This window comes from Lepisosteus oculatus, chromosome 16 (genome assembly GCF_040954835.1).
Source record: "Lepisosteus oculatus isolate fLepOcu1 chromosome 16, fLepOcu1.hap2, whole genome shotgun sequence".
NCBI classification, from domain to species: domain Eukaryota; kingdom Metazoa; phylum Chordata; class Actinopteri; order Semionotiformes; family Lepisosteidae; genus Lepisosteus; species Lepisosteus oculatus.
In genome coordinates, this window is record NC_090711.1 from 5434372 (window position 1) to 5456587 (window position 22216).

A 22216-nucleotide genomic window follows, 5' to 3' on the forward strand; every position below is an offset into this window, starting at 1 on the left:
TTATTTTAATTCGTCTTCTCGTAAGAAAAACAAAAAACCACAACCAGACATAAATGTGCCGTCTCAACAGGTAAATGTCTTAACGTGAGGAGATGTCACAGTAGGCAGGATTTCCTGCTGTGCTCCTAACTAAGAAGGAAAATGAGAGGTTCTAGAGAAATTTTAACAATTCAGTTGCTTCTTCACTTTTCTAGGCTCTTAACGCGTTCACAACAGTAGGCTAAAATACATTTGTGCGGTCTGTCTTTTCTGTCTGAACGATATGCCTGTCGTATTAATACAAAGAAAAAAGACCCGTGAACTACATCCGTTCTTGGGTATTTCTGGAACAAGGTGAGATTTGTTCCATTACTTCTCACGCCCTTGTTTTGTTTTATGACACGTGAGATCATTTTATCTGGGTCACTGAATTAGCTCTCCACTTTGGGAGTGCAAATAGCGTTATCGAATGCCTCCAATTTCCGCCTTAGCAGTTTCAAGTCAGCCTTTTAACAATAATAATGAAGATCATAATGCTATGGACATCTAGATATGTGCGATTATTTTAAAATATTCCACAGTATCAGCGTTGGCGTGCACGGTACCATATAACCAAATACATTCCCCCAAAACCTGAAATTGCACAATGAAAGTTGCAGCCACAACATTTATATATAGCTAATATCGAAAGTTTTTCGTTTATAGTTCGTTAATAAATATAGATGGTTACCGCCGACATCTCAGTTATCCAAATTTCCCATTATTTCTTTACCTTTTTTTTAAGCAGACGAATCCCCAAGCGGTCGCTTCCGCATTCACCAAGACCTCAGTTTCCATCTCTCACCAAAACAGGTTGAGCCTGATCTGCAGCCCGGGCAAGTGCAGTCCCAGAGAAAACACTTTAGCCATGTTTCGGCAATTACTCGTGATGAGAATGTTCTGATCGAATCTGTTTGCTTTCTCTCGGCAGACGTATTTCAGTCCCTTCGTCTTCGCCCGAGGTGACTGCGATATATTCGGGATGGAGAACTGTTGTAGAAAATGCATGCCGTGTTTCAGGGTTTTTTGGGACCGGATCTGGCCCGAATTTCATTATCCTGTGAGCCGCTCGGCCGAAATCCTCACCGTCTCAGGTGATGTCAAGATACCATTGCCGAAAGAGAAGCCAGTCCAGTTCTACGAGGCTCTGTTTGATTTCGAAGCCAGGAGCGAGGAGGAACTCAGTGTGAAAGAAGGGGATAAATTATCTGTCATCGAAAAGCTTGGAGATTACGTATTCGCCCAAAAACTCTCTGGGTCTTTGGAGTCTGGTTTAGTGCCGGCCAACTACGTGACTGTGATTCGAGATGAATTTACAAATCACCGGTGAGTCGCCTCGTGACTGTTATGTGTCTTCTTGTTCATTTACTTTTTGCTTGGTTTTAAAAAAAAAAAGTTTTGCAAGAGCATATTATTTACTAATGATGTGTCGACTGTAATTTATAAGTTTCTGTAACTGATTCGTTGTCAAATGAACATGCAACTATGAATCAAACTCAAAGTATGCACGCATGAAGTTTTATAGAACTGATAAACATGCAACCATCTATGGCTTTTCAGATATTGATTATCTCCATATATCATTATTACATTAAATATTCATGGTACAAGTAAAAAGATATATATATATATTAAGAACATAATACTATTAGGTGAAATATAGACTAGGCATCAACACACTGTATTAAAAAGGTATTGGGGGGTTTTCATTTTGACACGATAGTGTGTATTATATACTGTAAAGCCATCACTTTCCCAAGGAAACTGCTGATTGTATTAATGAAATGAACTGAGGTCAGTTATCATGGCTTTAGGACTTATCATTTATCTCCTTGACAAGTCTTGCAGAGTCTCTAGAACCATCATGGTTTCATGATTCACTTGAGCAACACAAAATAAGAGCAAAGAGAAACAGGGCTATGACAATGACAACATGCATAACTCTTCTTTTGAATCACAGAGATGATGATGACGATTACTTCACCTTTCTAACATTTTTATGCTTGTGAGCTTCCTACCCAATGAAGTCCAGGTACTGTATATTAATAGGTGCAGTAGTGTCTACAAAGGTCTGTTTCATTGCAGACTGGAAAATTCTATGATATCAAGTAACCCCTCCAAAGTAAAGTGGGAAATATGCCAGAAACTATAGTAGTTTCACATAACCTGAATAATAATAGTCTTAGACTTGCTTATCTAGATTAGCTGTAGGGAGTCCAGTATTAAAGATCAATATGACCTGTTAAAACCACTGGTTTAAGTTCATGTTAGGCTAAACTGTTACTTTCAGTCTTAATCATCACAATTGATTAACTAAACTTAACTACACAATTTGGAATTGTATTGCAATCATAGAACCATATTTAACATTTAATTAATCCAGTTTGCACATAGCACCAACAACATGTAGTTTGTTAGGTTCCTTTTTTTTCTTAGAAACTGTAAGAACTAACGAATGAAACAAACCTTTTTAGTCAGTGCAAATACTGAGTACAAGCAGCAGTGTTACAGCCCTAGAAGTTTATTTAGAAAATAAAAAAGTCTTGGAATTCACTTATGGCCTCTGTGAAACTGAACTCCACAATTTGGCCACACTTTGATGAATACTGGGGAGGTTTATTGTGTATACGCAAGTGCATTCGACTTTAAACTGAGAGGTCTACAAATCTCAAAACTCTCTTTGCGACAGTTATAAAACATAGGTATCTGATTTTAAGAGAAGAAACACAACTGCGTTTAAAACTCAGTTGCTCCAAATCCACACTCCAAAAAACAGCCATTATGTACAGTAACTTGTAACCATTTTTGTTTTATTTGATTTGAAACTAAACATTATTAATCAATTTTATTGGTAAACTAAACATGTACATGATTGCGTAGTCTTATATTGTTTGGGACCTTTAAATGGAAACACTGCAAATTCAGAGTTTCAGCGAAACCTCCTTAATTTCATGGAGCTCTGCCAAATACCTACAGAACAAGAACGTGTCACTGTAATGCTATTCTGATGGCAAAGAGTTCACGTACTTCACTTCACTGTCTGTTTGGATGAAAGCAAAATGGTTTTGGAGAAGACATACACTAGAGCACTTTCCTTGTGGTAAACCTAGAAAAAGACTAGATGCATAATTTCAAGGCACTTTTTAAAGTTTTTACTAATTTAACTGTGAATGAAAATCTTCCCCGTTAACTAAAACAATGTAGATAGCACACAATCAGGCCTGATCTCATGTCAAAACTATATGTGGCAGCATTTTACTTAAGCTGTTAAATGACTGACACTGGCTACACAAACATTCAGAGTTATACTCCCCCTGGCTGCAATGTTAGTAATTAGTTAGATTTAATGTTAGAGTGAAGTTCTTCTTTATTATGTTTACAGAGAAAATGAGGGGAGTTAGTTTTGATATCCTCCTCTCTGAGAGTCTATCCTGTATTAATAGGGATTCCTCCCAGCCAGTCACATTTCAAGAAAGGCTTTGCACTCTAAACTTTAAGTCTTGTGTTTACAGAACACAGCATCATTATTAGCGCTATGTGTAAGTCAATACCAGCAACCGACTCTCAAGTCATCACAACATATTTAGCTGTATTGTCAATTGCAGGCATTTTTTAGGTTGGATGCCAAAGTTCAGTTTTAAGAAATATTTAGTAACTTTTACCTGCTTGAAAGTTGTACTCCTAACAGATCATTCCTTGGCAACTTGTTCATGCATATTTCCACTAGAGATAATTGAAGAGCCACACCGTGTGAATTACACTCTGCCTGTGTGTGAAACAAACCCATTGTACCGATTTTAATAAAGGCTATCTGTTAGCCAAAGGCAATAACAGCATAAGAACATAAAAAAGTACAAGCAAAAGGAGCCCATTTGCATATTCAGCTCATTTGGTTGCTAGTAGTTGGTTGATCTGAAGATCTCACCCAGCTTTTTTCTGGAAAGAAGCCAGGGCGACAGCTTCAACAACATGCCTAGAACGCTTATTCCTGACTCCCACGTGCCTTTGTGTGAAGGAGTGAGTCCTGTTCTCAGTTTTAAATGCAGTTCCCTGCAGATTCCGCTTATGTACTCTGGCTTGTGTGTCGAAGACAAAGATAAGGTTCCTTTTCCCTGTTAGAGTAGGACATTCTGTTGAACTTTTCTGGTTGCTGTTCTTTGGATGGATTCCAGAGTAGCAATGTTATTTTGTAACATCTTGACCAGCCCTATGGACAATGCTCTAGATGAGGTCTTGCTGGGGAACTGTCGAATTTTAACATTAACATGGCTTGAATTAAATTCTACAGTTATAATTACATAGCAACATTCTGTTTGCTTTTTTATTGCTTGGTATAGGAACTGTTGCTCTTCGGACCTTTGTTGAAATACACATATTTTTAGGTGTAATTACCAGATCAGTGTTTCATATTTACTGTTAAAAGAATACTTTTGTTTCCATTTGCTTTTCAGAAATCACCTTGAAATTAGCTGTGTTTATCTCATAGGTTTCCAGAGATTGTGCTGAATGGCCCTATGTGACGAAGTGTAACCCGGCTGTGTGTGTTGGTGGGCGTGTCTTCTTTCAGGTGGTATTATGGGAACATTAGCAGACAGCAGGCAGAGAAGCTGCTTTTGTCATCTCCAAATAAAAGTGGCTCTTTCCTTGTCCGGATCAGCGAGAGTAACAGTGATGAATATTCTATATCGGGTGAGCCTTTTCCTGCCATGTTCTTTTGTAGTACACAGCTACTGTACGCTTGGGGAAAATGCATGGGTGCTTTCAATCTTTCCATTTGGATTAAAATCAGCTTCATATGGGAAAAGAGTACAGTTAATAATTCCAAGATGGGAACCGTTACCATACATCATAGCAGGACTATACAGGTTTACAGGCCCTTTCACAGAGCAGGTTTCAGCAAATTTCAGATAGTTACATTTTTATTTGAGGCATTTGATTTGTCCCAATGTCTAGATATTATTTGGTTTCCGGAAAATAGGATACTACTCCACAAATAATAACAGATTAAAATTGAGACAAAAATGTGATCAGAAGAAAACCCATGGTTATCATCTCTGTTTTGACAAAACTGACTCTACTCACATACAGAACTGTTCATAGCCATAAGATGGCAGAAGAGTACTTGTTACTCTTATACAAACCTGGGACTTAGGTATTCAATACTGGAAATGTCCCATATTTCTGTAAATGCTGCTTTCCTGGGAAATGAATAAATAAGAGAATAAAGAGAAATACATACCTGTCAGGTGAGAATGATTGCATTTAATGATTTTGCTCTCACAAAACAAATAGTGAGACTATACATAAGTTGTTAGACTATATATTACTATACATTACCGGTTGTAAAGTGCTCCACCTGGAAACATGAACTAAGCTCTGTTATGTTACCAGAAAAAACTGATTCATATTGCACAGTTAAACTGAAACCAAATTACCAGACAGCATACAACAGTTTTCACATTCTCAAAGGGCAGCAGTAACACCATGCTATTTCAATCAGAACAGCATGGAGAGGTGGATTGAAATGAAAATAAACTAGAAATGAATTGAACTAACTGCTGTGTCTTCCTTTCTGCAGCTCGGAACGAGGGAAAAGTGCAGCATTTCCGAGTGTATCGCTCACCCTATGGTGCATACTATGTTTCTAACAAAAAGCAGTTTGCTACTCTAGAGGAGCTGATCTGCCACTACCAGGCCAACTGTAAGAGTTTAGGAGTGCCTTTTACGCAAGCTTGTGTGCAACAGGTATGTACATTCACTGATTATTACAGCAAATATATATTTTGAGAGTTTTGCCGCCCATTTTAATTGATACATTCCTAGCATTTACATTTACAATGTAGAGAAAACTGTCATTATCACACAAATGGAAGAATTGATACTGTATGTTGTTAATATCCATGTCTTGTTATGAAGCCTGTAAGTGAAGTTGCTCTTTAAAAGGGATACTTGACTAGGTATTTTTATATTACTCCGGATTTGATACTGTTTATGAATTTCAATGTTTTGAGTTACTAAATTCACATGCAAGCAAATTAAAACTGTTGGCAAGCAAATAACTGTTGAAAATATTTTAATATTGTGAACTGTTATCTTACTTGGACTGGTAGCTCACAATTGTGATAACAATGTGTTAAGTTGTACAACTAGTTATTTTTTAATTTAAATCATAAAGCTATTTACTAAGTGCCTTATCAGTTTTTCCTACTTTATGTATGAATGCATTTAACATAACACCAGTGCTACAGCTAGTTTGTGCTGAAATACTGTAAATAAAAACGAGAGAACTGAATCATTAAAACATTTGCCACTTACTGTAGCTTAGTGTTTTTTCTTCAGTTCCCGCCAGCATTCTGGTTGTGGAGTGAGTAAATTACCTTATAACACTTTGGCCATTGTTTCAATCTCTTTTTCTTCTACTTTGAAAGAAAGGAGCTTTGTGTGAGAATTTCATGTGTGAATCCATTGATGTCCACACCACTGATGATCATTTTAATTTTACACTTTGCGTTTGCTGTAAAGGCACTACACTGATAAACAGATGGCATTTTATATACACAGTGTCATGTATACTGTATTTTTCCTTAAGTCTTTGATGTACTCACTAATTCATTTTATTCTGTGTCTCTGAGACATATCACTTTAATAAACGTCTGCTGTACTTTGTAAACTTTGTGAAGACTGTCCACATACACAAAACAGCAATGCAAATATAATAAGAATGAAAATTGAAAGTAACCAGTACCAGTGTAAAGGGTAGAAAATTGAAGACATGGAAATCTTGCAAATATCTTTTAAACAATCCAACTGCACAATGGCAGAATAGCTAATTTCACAGTTAGTGAACTGTGTGACATGATCAGATCTTTTTAAACCCATTGTGCATGAGTGTGGCTGAACTACAGCAGCATGTCTGTTATCGCTGGTCAATCACAATAATAAAGCCCAGCCAGGCTGTGATGAATATGTTTGGATGGCTGGCACACATTCTTCTTTGTTTTGGGGAAAGAAAAAAAAATTTGAATCTATGTAAGGAAGCTTCAGGGTTCTTATTGTAAGAGAATTCACCTGGAGAGTTTGTATTTGTGCCTCAATCTGATTTATTTCAACAGAAGCTTGGTAATATAAGAACTTCTGTTGATGCTTACTTGCAGTGCTCTGTCTTCGTGTACATTGTTTCTACAGAGGGAGCATTTAAATGCGGACTCCTGGGAAAAACCTCGGGAAGAGTTTGTGCTCCAGAGGAAGCTTGGGGAAGGCCACTTTGGAGAGGTGTGGCAAGGAATCTGGACACCAAAAAAACAAAAGGTGGCTATTAAAATATTAAAACAAGGTGAGCTCTTAATGTGGGAGAAATGTGGAGATGTCTGTCACCCCCACTGTAATTCATATAGTTACAGAACAAAGTCCAGCTTTTTTGCCTTTTTAAAAGGATTAATACATCCATATTGATATAAATGTAAAAAGTACTCACAGCGAAAATAACTTTGTCATTGTTTAACTGTCTGTCTCCGGCCTGGGACAGTTTTAGATACATGGGGTAAGGCTGTCAGTCTAACCAATTCCCTATTTCAGGTGGGTAGCTGCATAGGCTGCAAAGGAACAAGTAATAGGTTTATTCCATGATGAAAAGAGAAGAAAGAAAACTCCACAGCCAAAATGTTTTGTTTTCTTTCTTCTCTTTTCAGCATGGAATAAACCTATTGTTCCAATTCCCTATTTGTTTGTTACCTGACCCACTGAGTCAGACATGAAGATGAACAGCAGAGCACAGTCTAAAAGGTTATGGTAATATCTCAGGTAACTGCACATAATACACGATAGGTTGGCCCTTACTTGATTACTGCAATAAAATCTCTGCTGGAAGGAATTAGTATGTGTTATTACGGGAAAGTACCTCTGTAAACCTTGTTGCTAGGAATAATAGTGCAACATTGACTATGATATCTGATTTTGTGCAATGTGGTTTGAAATCCTTCTCAACAGCAGGTTTTTTCTGCTAAATTACCACTTGGAATTGGGTAACTCATTACACATACATTGATACTTGTCTTAAAGTGTTAATTTATATCTTTCTCATTTTTAAGTTTTTCTTCCTTGTTACGTAACCAACACACTTGCAGAAAGGTTACAGTATATTTTAAAGCTTGTAAAACAACATTTTCTGAACATTGTACTTCTGGTAGTAATCTATAGTAGTTTAATAGTTATTTTAAGGAAAATATGATGTGAGTGTAGTTTTAACGAAGTTTCCCAGATATGTGTGCTATAAGATGCATTTTGTTCCTCTTTTAGTGTTTCACTTAATTATCTCTTCAGTAAAAACTAGTCTATTACCAACTTTCACTGAGTCAGATTTATAATTTATACAGCGCAAGGATTCAGTGTGACAGATGTACAGAGGTATGTTTGGCTCAGTTCAGCGACAACTCTTTTGGTTAATCTCATAAGCTACCTCCCACTCCTTCTTCACCCTTGCAAGAGATTCATGATATACAGAGTAGAAGTCATTTCATGTAGTTCATTTCATTTCTGTTTGTTATTCTGGTATAATAATGTAGTGAAGATTGAGCATAATCTCATCAAAACCAGACACACACTGTACCAAAGTCTCTTAAATGTCAGATGCACAAGATACATCCCTGAAATACTTTTTTATACTGATGTCTCCAAAAAGTCGGGAGACCTTTCTGGAAGGTGGCTTTGTACAGTCCCCAGGAGACAGGTGTGGGTCTGTAATGCGAAACAAGTTTGCCTGTCTTCATTTCATCCAAGAAGACAAAATCCTACAGACTTTAGATAAAGATAAACATAACCTGGGGACACAATTAAAGTCATGATGTTGAGAAAATCCAATGTCTGAAGTATGTTTTTTGGTGAATGTCAAGAGAGAAGCAGTAGTTGTTGGGCACGGTTAGACTTCTCTAGATCCCCTAACCATGGTGATTTCCTGTCATCAAATGGCTAGTGTAGGCAATATTATTTGAAGAATCATACTCAGTATAAAAAATCCAACTAGCTGAGTGCATGTGAATTGAAGCTTGCTAATTTTCCACCCTCTTTGATTTGGTCTTGATAAAGCAATGATTGCATTTCAGGTTGACACGATTAAAATGTACAAAAGTGCACTTTCTTTGTTCTGCATTCTCTGCAGAGGATATGAAACAGGATGAGTTTGTGAAGGAGGTTCAAGCACTGAAGAGCCTCCACCACCCCAAACTGATCCAGCTGGTTGCGATCTGCTCCAAGGGTGAGCCTGTCTACATCATCACTGAGCTCATGACGAGGGGCAACCTGAAGAACTACCTGACCAGTGAGTAAATGAGGGCTCAGAAAATTAGTTCATACAGAAATGGTCAGAAATACACAAAGTTACCTAAGTAAATAGCTGCGGGATTGCGGAAATCTCAGTTGTCAAACTAAAACTAAAAAAAAATTAAAAAAATACCAGCATATGCTGTAATTGTGTGGATGTTTGAAACCTGCTTTCTGCTGTAAGTGTGGAGTTTGAAAATGGTCTTTCTAGAGTATTTTAACAACTGATCTATAAAAAAGATGGAAGCAATTCTATTACATTGTGTTAAAAGTACAGTGAAATTTCCATAATAATACAGTAATGTTCTTGAACTTTTATATCATTCTTTCCAAATAACACATTATAATTGTAATTCTTTGTCCTTTGTATTGCCTGTTTCATACTGGTTGTTTTTTTCCCTTATTCCCAGCACCCGAGGGACACAGACTGTCCTCGGCTCACCTGGTTTACATGGCTAGCCAGGTGGCTGAAGGAATGGCATACCTGGAGGACCGGAACATTGTCCACAGAGACCTTGCAGCACGAAACATTCTTGTGGGGGACAACCTGATGTGCAAAGTTGCTGATTTTGGACTTGCTCGTATCATTAAGGTAACATGAATGCACCCCAAAGATTTCTCTTTCATTTGATTTCATTTTATGTGCTTTGTCACCAAACCCTGACTTTTCAACTAAAGAATTTCTAAAAACTATTGCAGAACTGAGATTTTAATAGAAAGGAGGAAATGTCAGGGATCAACAGTAATATTAAAATATTGGTAAATACCCTTTTCCATTTATTTAAATACACTGCTATACTACAGTATATAGCAACACGGTTTAAATTCTAGTAACTCTGTCAAATTATTAGTAGAAATGCAAAGCTAAGTGCAAGAATAAAGTCAGGATCTGGGAGGGGAAGTTAAAAAAAAATCAAAGCTAGCAAGAATTATCAGAAAAAAACATTTTTAAAATGCAGTGTTTATTTTTTAAAATGATATTGATTTTGTTTTGCAGCATTGATTTTGTTTGTGTATTCTTCACATTTCTCCCACACTGACCCCAGCTATAACTTAAAATATTGTACTAAAGCTGTAACATTGAATCTAAAAATATATATAGTCCTGTGTATCAGAAGCCCTGCTTTATCTCCAGTGAAGCATGTTGACTGTCTGGGCATCTCGGTTTCCTACAGGATAATGTCTACATTTCAAACAAACGTATGCAAATCCCAGTGAGATGGACGGCCCCAGAGGCTGCTGTTCACCAGCAGTTTTCTCCAAAATCAGACGTGTGGTCGTTTGGAATCCTGCTGTATGAGATGATCACACATGGAAAGCTGCCTTACGATGGTGTGTACAAGTCTTCTAGGTCCTCAGAAATCGCACATGAACACAAACATTTTACCATACTCTGATGCTTTCTCCAATACCTAATGTTTCAGATATAGGGTGTGTAGAATCTAAGTGCATTCACACAAGTATTATATAGGTTTAGGTGTACATACTGTTTACAGGATATTGGAAACAGGCAAACAAATTAAATATATAGTCTCTCATGGGTTAATTCAGCAGTTAACAGGGTTTCTTTTCTAAGCACTCCCTGAGATAATGCAGCAAGGGGTGTCCTTCACTTGTGCTCCTTTGCCTGCTGTTTACTCTGTGAAACAGATCTCATTGAGTTAGGTCTGACAGTTAACATGTCTAAAACAGGACCAGTCTTGTGGTGTAACAGGTGCAGTGCTTGTTTGATCTGTGCACTTAGAAGTGCATGGTCTAAATCTGTCAAAAAAATGCTACATTCACGCTAGAGACCTCATCTTTTCTAATGGACTACGAAACCATTCCTTCATGTTGCTTTCCTGTCTTTCCACAGGCATGAGTAACCGGGACGTTTTGGAAGCTCTGGGTAAAGGCTATAGGCTCCCTTGTCCTGCAAGATGCAGCCAGACAATTTACAAAATAATGTTAAGCTGCTGGAATAAAGTGAGCACAAACAGGCCATCTTTCCATGCCTTACGAAGCCAACTTGACACCATCTACACCAAAATGAACATCAAGACTATAGAAGTCTGAAGAGTAGAAGAACTATTGGGGGTAACGTGAAGACCAGGGGACTGGGCTGAAAATTTGCAGATTTATACTTTTTTTATGAAGAGATATGTATAATAATTTTCATACCTAAAAAGGATCTGGTGAGTTTAAATCATAAAAGCTGTCACATGGTCTGCTCAGTAAGGATGAGAAAGAAAACTGTGACCTGGGCCATTATGTCATACCGCTATGGTGTATTCTAATTCAACATTCTCACTAGCCCAGGAACCGGCTCTTCTCAAATATGCAGGAAAATGTAAGGTAGAAGGTTTCCACCTCTTGTTTTTTTTAACACCAGGAATAACCATTATTTCCTTGAGGAAAATATTCAAAATATCTATCAATAGAAACCAGTGGCATGAAACAGAAGGAAACTGTTCTCACTGGACAAACAACACATTCAGTACTTTATTACACATTGGGCTTTGTAGAACACGCCTAACTTAATTTCTGGGTATTTCCTTGAGCTCCAATGTACTTCTTTAGTACTTTATATCATTTATTTTAATTGAACTTGTATATTTTAGCTTTACCAGCTAGTGCAGATAAACATCAGTTTATCCCATGCCTATAGGCTATAAATTCCCAAGGTTTCTGTAATGTGAACAGATTTAACTGTTATTTATGAAATGTAAGTGCAATTGAACTTATTTTTAAAAGGTTACAACATTTAATTTAAATGGAAAGGCCCTTTCCATGTATCTGAAATAATAATTTAAGTATTTTGTGTGACAAATTCAAAACAGCACTGCTACAGAATTTGATGAGGTTGTGATATGGAGCACAAAACAGAGTGGGCATGTGCATGGTGGAATTTCATTGTTACAGGTTTATATCGGCAAAGTTTCTGTGACGTTAATTAACCACACAGGCAATGACGAAGCTTGGGTTAGACTGGTTGAGAAGACAAAATCCAAACTTGTTGGTAAGGTATGGACTGGGAGCAATTATTATAACTTACTCAAGCCCTTCTCCCTCTATTATGGTGAAGGAGTGGAGGGAGGAAAGGGATTCAAGTTATATATACTGTATAGTGTCATACATGTGCGAATTTATGGTATCCATCCATCCATCCATTTTCTAACTGCTTCTCCCAATTCTGGAAAGCAGAGAAGCCAGATTCTGTCCGGGCAAGCAACACGTACAAGGCAGAGAGCTCCCTAGATGGGACAGACACAGACACACACTTGCACTATGGCCAAGTTTCCCTGAAGCCAATTAACCCACCAGTATGTTTTTGGACAGCTGGAGAAAAACAGACCATTCAAAGGAAAGCTATGTGGACTTGAGGAGAACATACAAACTCCATGCAGTGTACACATTAATATAAATGGAAAACAAAATGAATGAAAAGGCCAAATGAGTGTTTTGTATGGTTTGTTCTTTATCTCTCAGGAAATACAGTACTACTTAAAAATGTTAATGCATATTTTTGATTTGAAAAAATAAGGACTTTGTGACTGAGCATGTCTGTATCACTAATTACTTAGCTGCTTGTTTGTATTTTTCCCAGACATGGAGAATAATCTAGTAATTTAGTGCAACACAGGCAGTATTTATATTATGATGAAAATACTTGTGATGATGGTGTATTTTTTAACAGGACTGTGCAAGTACTTTATTACAATATTGTACATTAACAATTAAAGCTTCACCTTTGACTTGACGGGGGGTTTAAAAGCTGTTTTTGTAAAAATGTTCATTAAATTCAATTGTCCATAAAGAAATACAATTTTGGATTACAGTTTATTTTAAAAAAAAAACGCGCGCTATTCTATGAACAGATTCCCCAAATTAGCATTTTGTGTGGGGATGTTGCCGCAGAACGGGTGTCTGTAATGGGGAACTGAACTTGAGTGATGTGTTCAGTATTTTTAATTTGCTGTAGTTAACCCCTTAACCGCTATCGCCAAACAGTAGCTGCAATGAAGTTTGTTTTGTGGACGTGTTTGTTTTGCCTGCAAAATTTCAAATAGCTTTCAGATGGGTGTAGCCGCTGTACTGTATGTTATTTAATCGGATAGTAAATGAGCAAAAGAGCGTCTCTATTGCCGGCACTTTTTTACAAGTACAACAGTCTTTAGCTGGTAGTTATCAAATTGTCAGCGTCTTAAGATTTTACCTGCGTTCTGCTGTTTCCATACGTTATTCGTAGCATTACTGCTCTTGGAATTCTAGACATGCGAACAGGCGTGGTTTTAAAGTGAATGCCGAACGCCGCATAACGAGGAAGCAGAAGTCCAGTAAAAGAAAAGTAGTTTAGTGAAAATACTATCCGCTCCTGTGACGAGAGAGAAATACGCTGCAATGATTATTATTTTGTGGTCGACTTCTTAACTCGCGCTTTCAACTGGAACTAGGCTGAGAACTGGGGAGCTCTCAGAATTTGTTGGGAATTACAGACCGCAGTTTTCTCGAGGACTCTCCTATGGGTGAAACAGTTGGGGGTGATAAATGCCCCTGCCTGCGCAGCCTGCTGGACAGGTGTTATGGCAAGCGTCACGCAAGCGAAGTCCAACCTGACGAGACGGAGAACGGCGAAGCGCTGCGGCAGCCGCCGAGTACACCCCGACTCCTGCCACCGCCGGTACCCGCGTCCAAGGGAGAAACTCCGGACGGATACATGTACACGGCTCTCTGGCCGTTTCACGCTAGAGCTGAAGAGGAATTGTCGTTTGAAATGGGTGACCGGTTTAAGATACTGAGTCGTACAGGTGAATGGTGGAATGCAGCGAAAGTGACTCCCAATGGGCAAATTGTGGGCAAGGGATTTGTGCCCTATAATTACCTCGCTAGAGGGGAGACTGCAGAAGCGCAGCCGTAAGTACTAGGACAAATTCATTTCTGGACGCTTCTGAATAGGGGCCACATGCTTTGTAATTAGTTACTGTAAATAGTTTTTAGCGCATAATACATTCTCTGTTCAGATTCTCTATTAGTACACGTTGAGTTTTCGAAATCCCACTTTTTTTATTAAGCGATTGATTCAAAGACAGGTGTCTAATGATAGGTTCAGTACAGGCAAACAGTATTTAACAGTAATAACAAAGAATGGCGTTGGGATTCGTTGTAGATTTATGTGCATTTCTATATCAAGGTATGAATGGACAACAATAATTTCTTTTTTTAAGGTTTAATATTGCTATATATTGCTATAGTGAGTTAATAATGGTCAGAATGCCATAATGATTAGTAAATCAAATCTCGAATGCAACCGGGTTTTGAGGATTAGTGATAAAACCAGCAGGAAGGTGTGAGTGGTATTTCGCTAAACTGAATGACCTAATAAAATTATTCTGCTTTAATAACTTGCTACTTCCTTTTCCACGTGAACTTTAAAACTGCTTCAGCTTATGAAAAGGTAAATAAAAAAAACGCATTCGCTTCCATGAATAAAGGTTGCCTCACCTTAGAGCTTCACTAGGAACGCGTAAGTTCTTAGTTCTTAGACGCACAATTGAATTTTCCATCTATTTATTATACGCAGTTGATACAATTATCATCACAGATTTAAAAAAAATGACAAAATGTTAATCCCATTCTTCTTTTCAATACTATAACTAACAAAATGTTTTAAGATACTTTGAGGGCGTTTTTCTTTTCAATGCTGTTGTTCAATGCTAAACTTCCGATCTTTCTGAACCCAATGTGTCTTTCGGAGTATCACAAATCACTTTGAAAACCATGATTTCAGATGGTACTTTGGGAAGATGAACCGGTTAGAGGCTGTGAACCTCCTCCTCTCACCTGAAAATGGCAGAGGAACATTCCTGGTGCGTCTCAGCGAGAGAGAGCATGTGGACTATGTCCTGTCTGGTGGGTGCTACTCATCTAGCAAAAACACGTGCTGAGCTCATTCATAGCACTTTATATTATCAGTTGACTGTTTGGGGAAAGGGGCCATAACACCAGGACTTGAAAGTGGATGCAGTTTTGTTAGCTATTGGTTTTCAATGGCATGGTATTCAGACATGGAGAAGATTCTGAACATACTGTATTCTCAGACAAATGAAATATTCTTGCATTCCTATGCACTTCAGTTATCTTTACCATGATGTAATTGGGGTAAAATTGCATTCTTATGGGGACTAAATATTAATTGAAGCAAAGGGAAGGGGATTCAATTTTTCAAAGGCACTTTAGGAGCACAGAGATATGTGTAGATTGCAGGGAGACTGGTATTAAACACCATTTTTAAGTGCTTCTGAAGATTCATGTTTGCTTTGCTAAGCTGAAGCACTTGCTTAAGAAATCCTCAGCTGGAAATCATTTATCTGTAGTTGCTAGTGAACATTCCTTGTAATAAATGATTTTGTTTGGACTGATTTTAATGTTTTTTTGCACTGCCTGTCAGTTTGCTCAGATAAGACAGGTTAGTGACACGTATCAGTAATATCAGTAATAGCAGTCTTGATTTTGTAGAACATACATTACTGTAGTTGTGGTACAAAAGCTGAAATCCTTTAAAAGTTGCTTCTTGCCCACACTTATGTGCAATTAACTTTAGATTTCAATCATTTTAAAAGTGATGACATTCTTGAACACCTCAGCTTAATTCATTCTTTAACACTTAATTCATTTGATATTTCAGTATCTTTACTTCTTTCGAGGGACCATATATTTCTGATGCATTATACTTCTCCTTTCTGGTTTCAGTAATATTTTTAAATAATTCAAAGGCTGAGGCAGGTGTGACACTGACTATCAGACAGGAAGTGTAATTAACAGAGCAATGCCAACCTGACACCTCATTGTGCACATGCAATTCTCTTTTGTTGCATATAATCATGACAAAGTTTAGTCAACCACCCCCAATTTGCATGTGTAGACATACTGCAGTTCAATATGTAACCTTGTGTCTGCCATTAATTTCATGTTTTACATAATGAAATCTGCTTAGGCCTTTGATTACATACAAACATTTAACCACTTGCAATTGCAAATTACAAGTTTGCAGTTTCTTTATAGTGACTTTATAGAAAATCCACAAGCAAGATATTTCTATCTGAGCCACACACACTGATTCCTCAGGCCAGAGCTTATTCTGTTTTTTTAAGCACAAATCAATCAATTTGCATGTTAAATATTCCTGTGGTTAATACGTTATTTCCCAAAACTATTGGTAAACATACAGTATATCATTAATGTTAAACATGTGAAATGGATGAAAAGGTTTATTTTGAATGTTTGTATAACATACCTCCTATCCTGCACTTTTTAAAGGAGGATGTGGGCATGTTTAAAATACAGGATTCCTTCTAAGGAAAACACTATGTTGCAATTCAGGCATAGTCTTGTTTTCAAAATAAAAGTTAACAGGAAGGAAATTATTACCACATTTGGGACACTTCCTCAATTTTTTTTATAGAATATGTACAGAAATTATCTGAAATTGGAACTTTCAATTGACATTAGGTGTTATCTCCCAAGATTAATTGGAAGCTACTGTATGTGGTTCACTGTGATGAATAGGATTTCTAGTTTGGGTTTAGGATTTATAATCTTCAATTTGTAATGTTCTCCACAGTTAAATCTGACAACAAAGTGAAACACTTCAAAATCTTGCAAAATGCAGAAGGGCTGTACTGTTTAAATGAGAGAAACAGCTTCACCACCCTGATGGGTCTCATTGACTACTACAAGACTCACTCCTTTTCCATCATAGAGAAACTGACAGAAGGATGCAGGAGAGTAAGTGCTGTTAGTCATGAAAACTGTGTGAGACAAGGAACTGTTTTTTTTATGCAAAATATAATTTGCGTGTAGCACAACAGTAGTGGTCATTTTATTTTGTGAAACTAGACATCAGTCTAATTGTTGTTCTGGAGATTTTGCACTGCTTTCTTGGGTACTTTCCAAATATGTGCATGCACAGGCTTTATATGAATCTCATCTTAACGTGGTGTGTACCATCATGAAGCCTGGATCTATGGAGCTCGATTAGAATTCTCAGTGTCACTTTGACAATGATAGCTTTAGTCTTTAAGGATAAAATGACCTTCAGGAACTTCTAGGCACTCTATAGGATGTGTTTTTGGTAGGGGCAATTTAGAAAATGCCATCATTTTTAAAATAATTTAATTTTGCTTATCCTTTACACGAATATATCTATTTCTCTGCAGTTTTTGTGGACTTTAACATTATTAAATACATAATCAACAGCTTTTTGAGTGACTTTGAGTTACCCCATCCAGACTGTAGAGCCTGTAACGTAATGCTCATTCTCCCAACAGAAAGAACCTAAACCACAGGATTTATCACACTCCACTGTAGACGAATGGGAGCTTCCTAAAGAAGAGTTTACACTCGGCAAATTGCTGGGAACTGGATATTTTGCGGATGTCTATGAAGGACTCTGGAAAAATCAAGTTAGAGTCGCAATAAAAGTCTTAAAAAATAAAGGTGAGGATTAACAGGCTTATGCATAGTGTATGATTCATGCCTCATGCGTTCATTGGGACAGGGGTTATTAAAGCAACAGTGCTACTAGAGATGTGTGGGTTTGAGATGTCCTCACAGTCACCATCACCTCAATCTCACCTGTATGATACAAGGGTTGAAGCAGCAAGAAAAAGTGAATCACAATTGCTGATTCCAAATTGGGTGGCTCTTACAAAAATAATTGCTGATTGCCATTTTTAAAAGTAAAACGAAACACCAGGAGCTTTGAGAGCACAAAATGGCCATTGTTTGAGTACTTAATTTACTTTATAAACCTGGAGATTGGAGAATGCCCGTTGAAGTAATCAACATAATTGAGAACGTATAGGACACGCTGAAGAACCTGAGTAGTACTTACTTTGGTGTAAGGAAAAGGCTTCAATCAATCCATTATTCGTTTATAAAGCACGTGTTATTAAAATACGTCCCAGTGCACCATCATTCCAAAACACTGCGGCAGACATGATTCTTAAAGTTGTCATACCAAGCCTTTTTGTTTAGGTTTACACAACAAAAGTATTTTGTGGTATGCAGTCTATCTGGTTTAACAGTGTCTCCCACTGGGATTCAGCATGATTCTTTAAAACATATTTTCAAGGTGTATGTTTTGAGCTATATGTATTCAATTACATTGATCCTTTTTTGTCTCCGAATCTACCATTAAACTTTTTAAGTTGTTTGTACATCTCAATCAAACTGAATGCTAGCTTTCCTGCATTATCAAGTCTTTTCTACCAGAGCCCTATTGATACAGTCTTATTTTCCTCTGCTACAGAGAATGTGAATTACAGAGAGTTCCAGTTAGAGACGCAGATACTAAAGAAGCTTCGCCATAAACATCTTATCTCTCTTCTTGCAATTTGCACAACTGAAGACTCCTACTACATTGTCACCGAACTGATGGAAAAGGGGAACTTACTGAATTTTCTCAGAGGTAAGCACTTTTATTGTGTGGGTTTATGACTTTCATTTTCCTTTAAACCTTGTAAAATTGCTTTTTACGTTAGTTATTCACAGTACTAATACGGCATAAAGACAGTCTCTGAAATTGTTCCTTTTTTTCTGTCATCTGTAGGTACAGAAGGCAGGCGGTTGGATATGTCTTCACTCTTAGACATGGCCTGTCAGGTTGCTGATGGGATGGCCCATCTGGAATCCCAGAAAAGCATCCACAGAGATCTGGCAGCACGGAACGTTTTAGTTGGAGACAATCTCATCTGCAAAGTGGCTGATTTTGGGTTGGCTCGGGTGACAAAGGTAGATGAATTAATGTTAATTCTAGTTAACAAAATAATAAAATCAAATAACAAAGGTTGCAAAGAGGGGGCCATTCTACCCATTGTGTGTATTGCAATTGGCAAACAATTACTCTGGGATATAAAAATATAGAGCATGCATTAGGTCAATCTTGCAATCCAAGTTCCCCAAATATCATTGGGCACATTTTCACTCTGTGTCTTAACTCTTATCTGCTCCACTGAAACCATATAATTTACTTTTCCAGCTGCATTAAAACATTGGATTGCCATCTTGCTATTTCAAAGGAGCTGACATATTTGGCAACAATCTGATTGTTCCTCATGCAAACAACAACTGTACATTTAACCCTGCAAAAGTTTGCATTAATGACAAGAAAAATAATTGCATTTTTAAAATCAGAGGTAGGGAAATCAGGCAATACAGGAAAATAGAAGGGCGCTGCTATTTTTCTTTTTCAGGAGCCTTTTTATATCTCTGAAGACAAGAAAATCCCCTACAAATGGTGTGCTCCAGAAGCAATCAGCCATGGGCGCTTTTCTACTAAATCAGACATCTGGTCTTTCGGAGTTCTTCTGTATGAAATCCTCACCTATGGTGGAGTTCCATACCCAGGTACCTGCCATGCTCAACCTTGCTCTCTGTTCAGATGTATTTCTGCATCCCTGCATGTTCTTTTGCAACATTTCATTCTCCAAACAGCAATGACATGTACACAAATCCCAAACCAACAGGATTCGTCACGTGATTGTCTTTCAAGAGACGTGGTTAAAACTCTTGAGTTAAACTATTTTTTTTTCTTTTAGCCACATAGGTAATGGTCATTTTTCATTTTTGTGTTGATTCTGCTTATCACAACCACTTGGTTTTATCAAACTAACCCCTCAATGATGACTGGCACTGCCTGGTGTTACACAGTTGTGTGCAAACTGCAATTATCAGCTGCAGTTGGGTTCTCTTGCTCTGACACAGTATTATGACACAGTCATAAAGTTAGAGATCTATTGTATAATTTCTAGAAAGGATGATCCAAGCCAATCTCAATTATTCAGAATTCTCAATAGCAGCAAATATCTTCTTACTGGGATAAAAGGAAAAAGTAGTAAAACTTTAGAATTGGAGGGGCTTTAGTTATCCTGATATCTCTGAGCCCATACTGTATATGGGTTTAGCTGTGAGATTAAAGTTATTTTCTAATGGGCATTTTTTTATATTCAAAGACCAGAACCCATGTTTTTCATAACAGAAACCTGTTTGAGACATCAGACTTTATCACCTCTAGTCTCTAACTGTAACCATTTTCATGTTGTTGTTTATTTAGTTTATAACAACAATGAAGTTTACAAGCTTATAACCTCAGGATACCGAATGCCTTGCCCAGAAAACTGCCCTAAATCCGTTTACAACGTCATGCTGTCCTGCTGGAGGGATTCTCCAGAAGACCGTCCACCCTTCTCATTCCTCAGGCAGCAGTTGGAAAAATTCAACAAATATGACATGGATTAGAAGGTACCTGCACCAGCCTGGACCTGCCACAGGAATGGATCTGACATCTTGAGCAGATGCATTTCATTTGCCTGGAAAGGATCTCAACTTTCCAAGAGCATAAATCATAAGACTTTAAACTGGAGGAGGACGTACTTATTCATGACAGTTCTTGATTATCTTAAACTGTTCTCATGTGACCATCTGATTCTACAACAAGATGGTTTGGTATTCCCATCCTTAAGGATAAAGAAATAGTGATATAAGCCTTTCCACCTACAGTATATAAGCATTGTACACCATTTAAATTTAGATTTAGTTCATGTTTTTAATCTGTGGGTCCAGCAATCAGTAAGAAATAAACTTTTTCCTATGACCTGCATTAAACCTACATATATCGGTCTTAATTATAGTCAGGATGAAGTCTGTTTTGCTGAAGTACATTTTTGAAGATCCTTTATAAGGTAATCATGACCTTGTAAAAGGTACATCTTGTACAAGGGGAATTCAAATGCAATGTGTTCATCTTAAAGATGGCCCTGCAAAGTCCACAATTACTTTGAAATGAGGTGTCTGCAGTTGTTGCAATTTGGTGCTTATTCCAACTCAAAGTGTAAAATACTGTATGTCAGTCTTATAAAGCCTTATTAATGTTTTAGGAGATAATTGTAAAAAACAGTGAAATTGACAGATTTGTACAAATGTATTATTACAGTTGACAGTATTATGAAAACATACAGACTTTGTATAACTCTACTGCCATCAAATATCAAAACCATTTTGGTTGCCTTTCTGTTGAAATTCAGCGAGTGGTATATTTGAAAAAAGTGAGAAACAGTCAAAACCACAACTTCCATTGTAAAAAATCTGGCTTTTATGAAGGCTCTTTGCTCCCTTAGTTTTGTCTTTATCCCGGATGACGTTTGGGATCAGGGACAAATGTTGGTGGAGCTCTCTATGACAGGAAGGTCTTTTTGGGGTTTCACCGCTGCCTAGGGAAGCACAGGAGTGCCTAAACTAGTTAATATTCTCATTCAAAACGACTTCAGGTGTAAGCCATACCGTGCCTACGGTTATACAAAGTCATAAAAGCACAAATACACTGTTTGATTTTACACACCCAGATCATGATTTTTCTGGTTCTGTTTGGTTCTTACGATTCATACATCATTAATGTAAGGGTGACTTTGACAATCAATAAATAATGCCTAATAAATCCTCCCAGTTTGTAACCTTTGTGTCTCTCTTTGCTATTTCAATAGTTGTCACAGAGCATTTGCATATTGTACATTTGTACATTCAGCTCACAATTTTTAGAGTAAAAGTGTAGATTTTATTCAAAAGCCATAATGAGAAAACTATTAAAGGGGGAAAATGGGATTCTGAATATGATCCAGTATATAACAAAGTTATGTAGTATATGCAGCAAGAAAAACACCTCAAACACAACTAAAAAACAGGTGGGCAGAATTAACATTCATCTGCGCACCTAAATTGAAGATCTGCATATTTTTGTTTAAACACTTTTAACTGTGGGGTCAATCTCTTGTGTTTTATTACAATTCCAATTCTGTTATTGATTTGCAATTGAACTATCAATTCCATTGACTTAAAATCTATCTGTAAT

At 37.3% G+C, this 22216-nt stretch overlaps 2 protein-coding genes across 2 annotated transcripts; both read left to right on the plus strand.

Annotated features, from left to right (window-relative positions):
- The first annotated feature begins 826 nt into the window (after positions 1-826).
- Positions 827-13149, plus strand: srms (src-related kinase lacking C-terminal regulatory tyrosine and N-terminal myristylation sites). Its single transcript, XM_006639604.3, has 8 exons — positions 827-1344; positions 4586-4707; positions 5597-5763; positions 7204-7351; positions 9173-9331; positions 9744-9925; positions 10509-10665; positions 11189-13149. The coding sequence occupies exons 1-8, from the start codon at positions 1001-1003 to the stop codon at positions 11386-11388; spliced, it is 1479 nt and encodes a 492-aa protein (XP_006639667.2). The 5' UTR covers positions 827-1000; the 3' UTR covers positions 11389-13149.
- A 55-nt stretch (positions 13150-13204) lies between these two features.
- LOC102686032 (protein-tyrosine kinase 6) lies at positions 13205-21821 on the plus strand. Its single transcript, XM_006639614.3, has 8 exons — positions 13205-14226; positions 15101-15222; positions 16934-17097; positions 17640-17808; positions 18623-18781; positions 18923-19104; positions 19566-19719; positions 20426-21821. Exons 1-8 carry the CDS (start codon positions 13835-13837, stop codon positions 20608-20610), a joined length of 1527 nt encoding a protein of 508 aa, XP_006639677.2. The 5' UTR covers positions 13205-13834; the 3' UTR covers positions 20611-21821.
- The last annotated feature ends 395 nt before the right edge of the window (positions 21822-22216 follow it).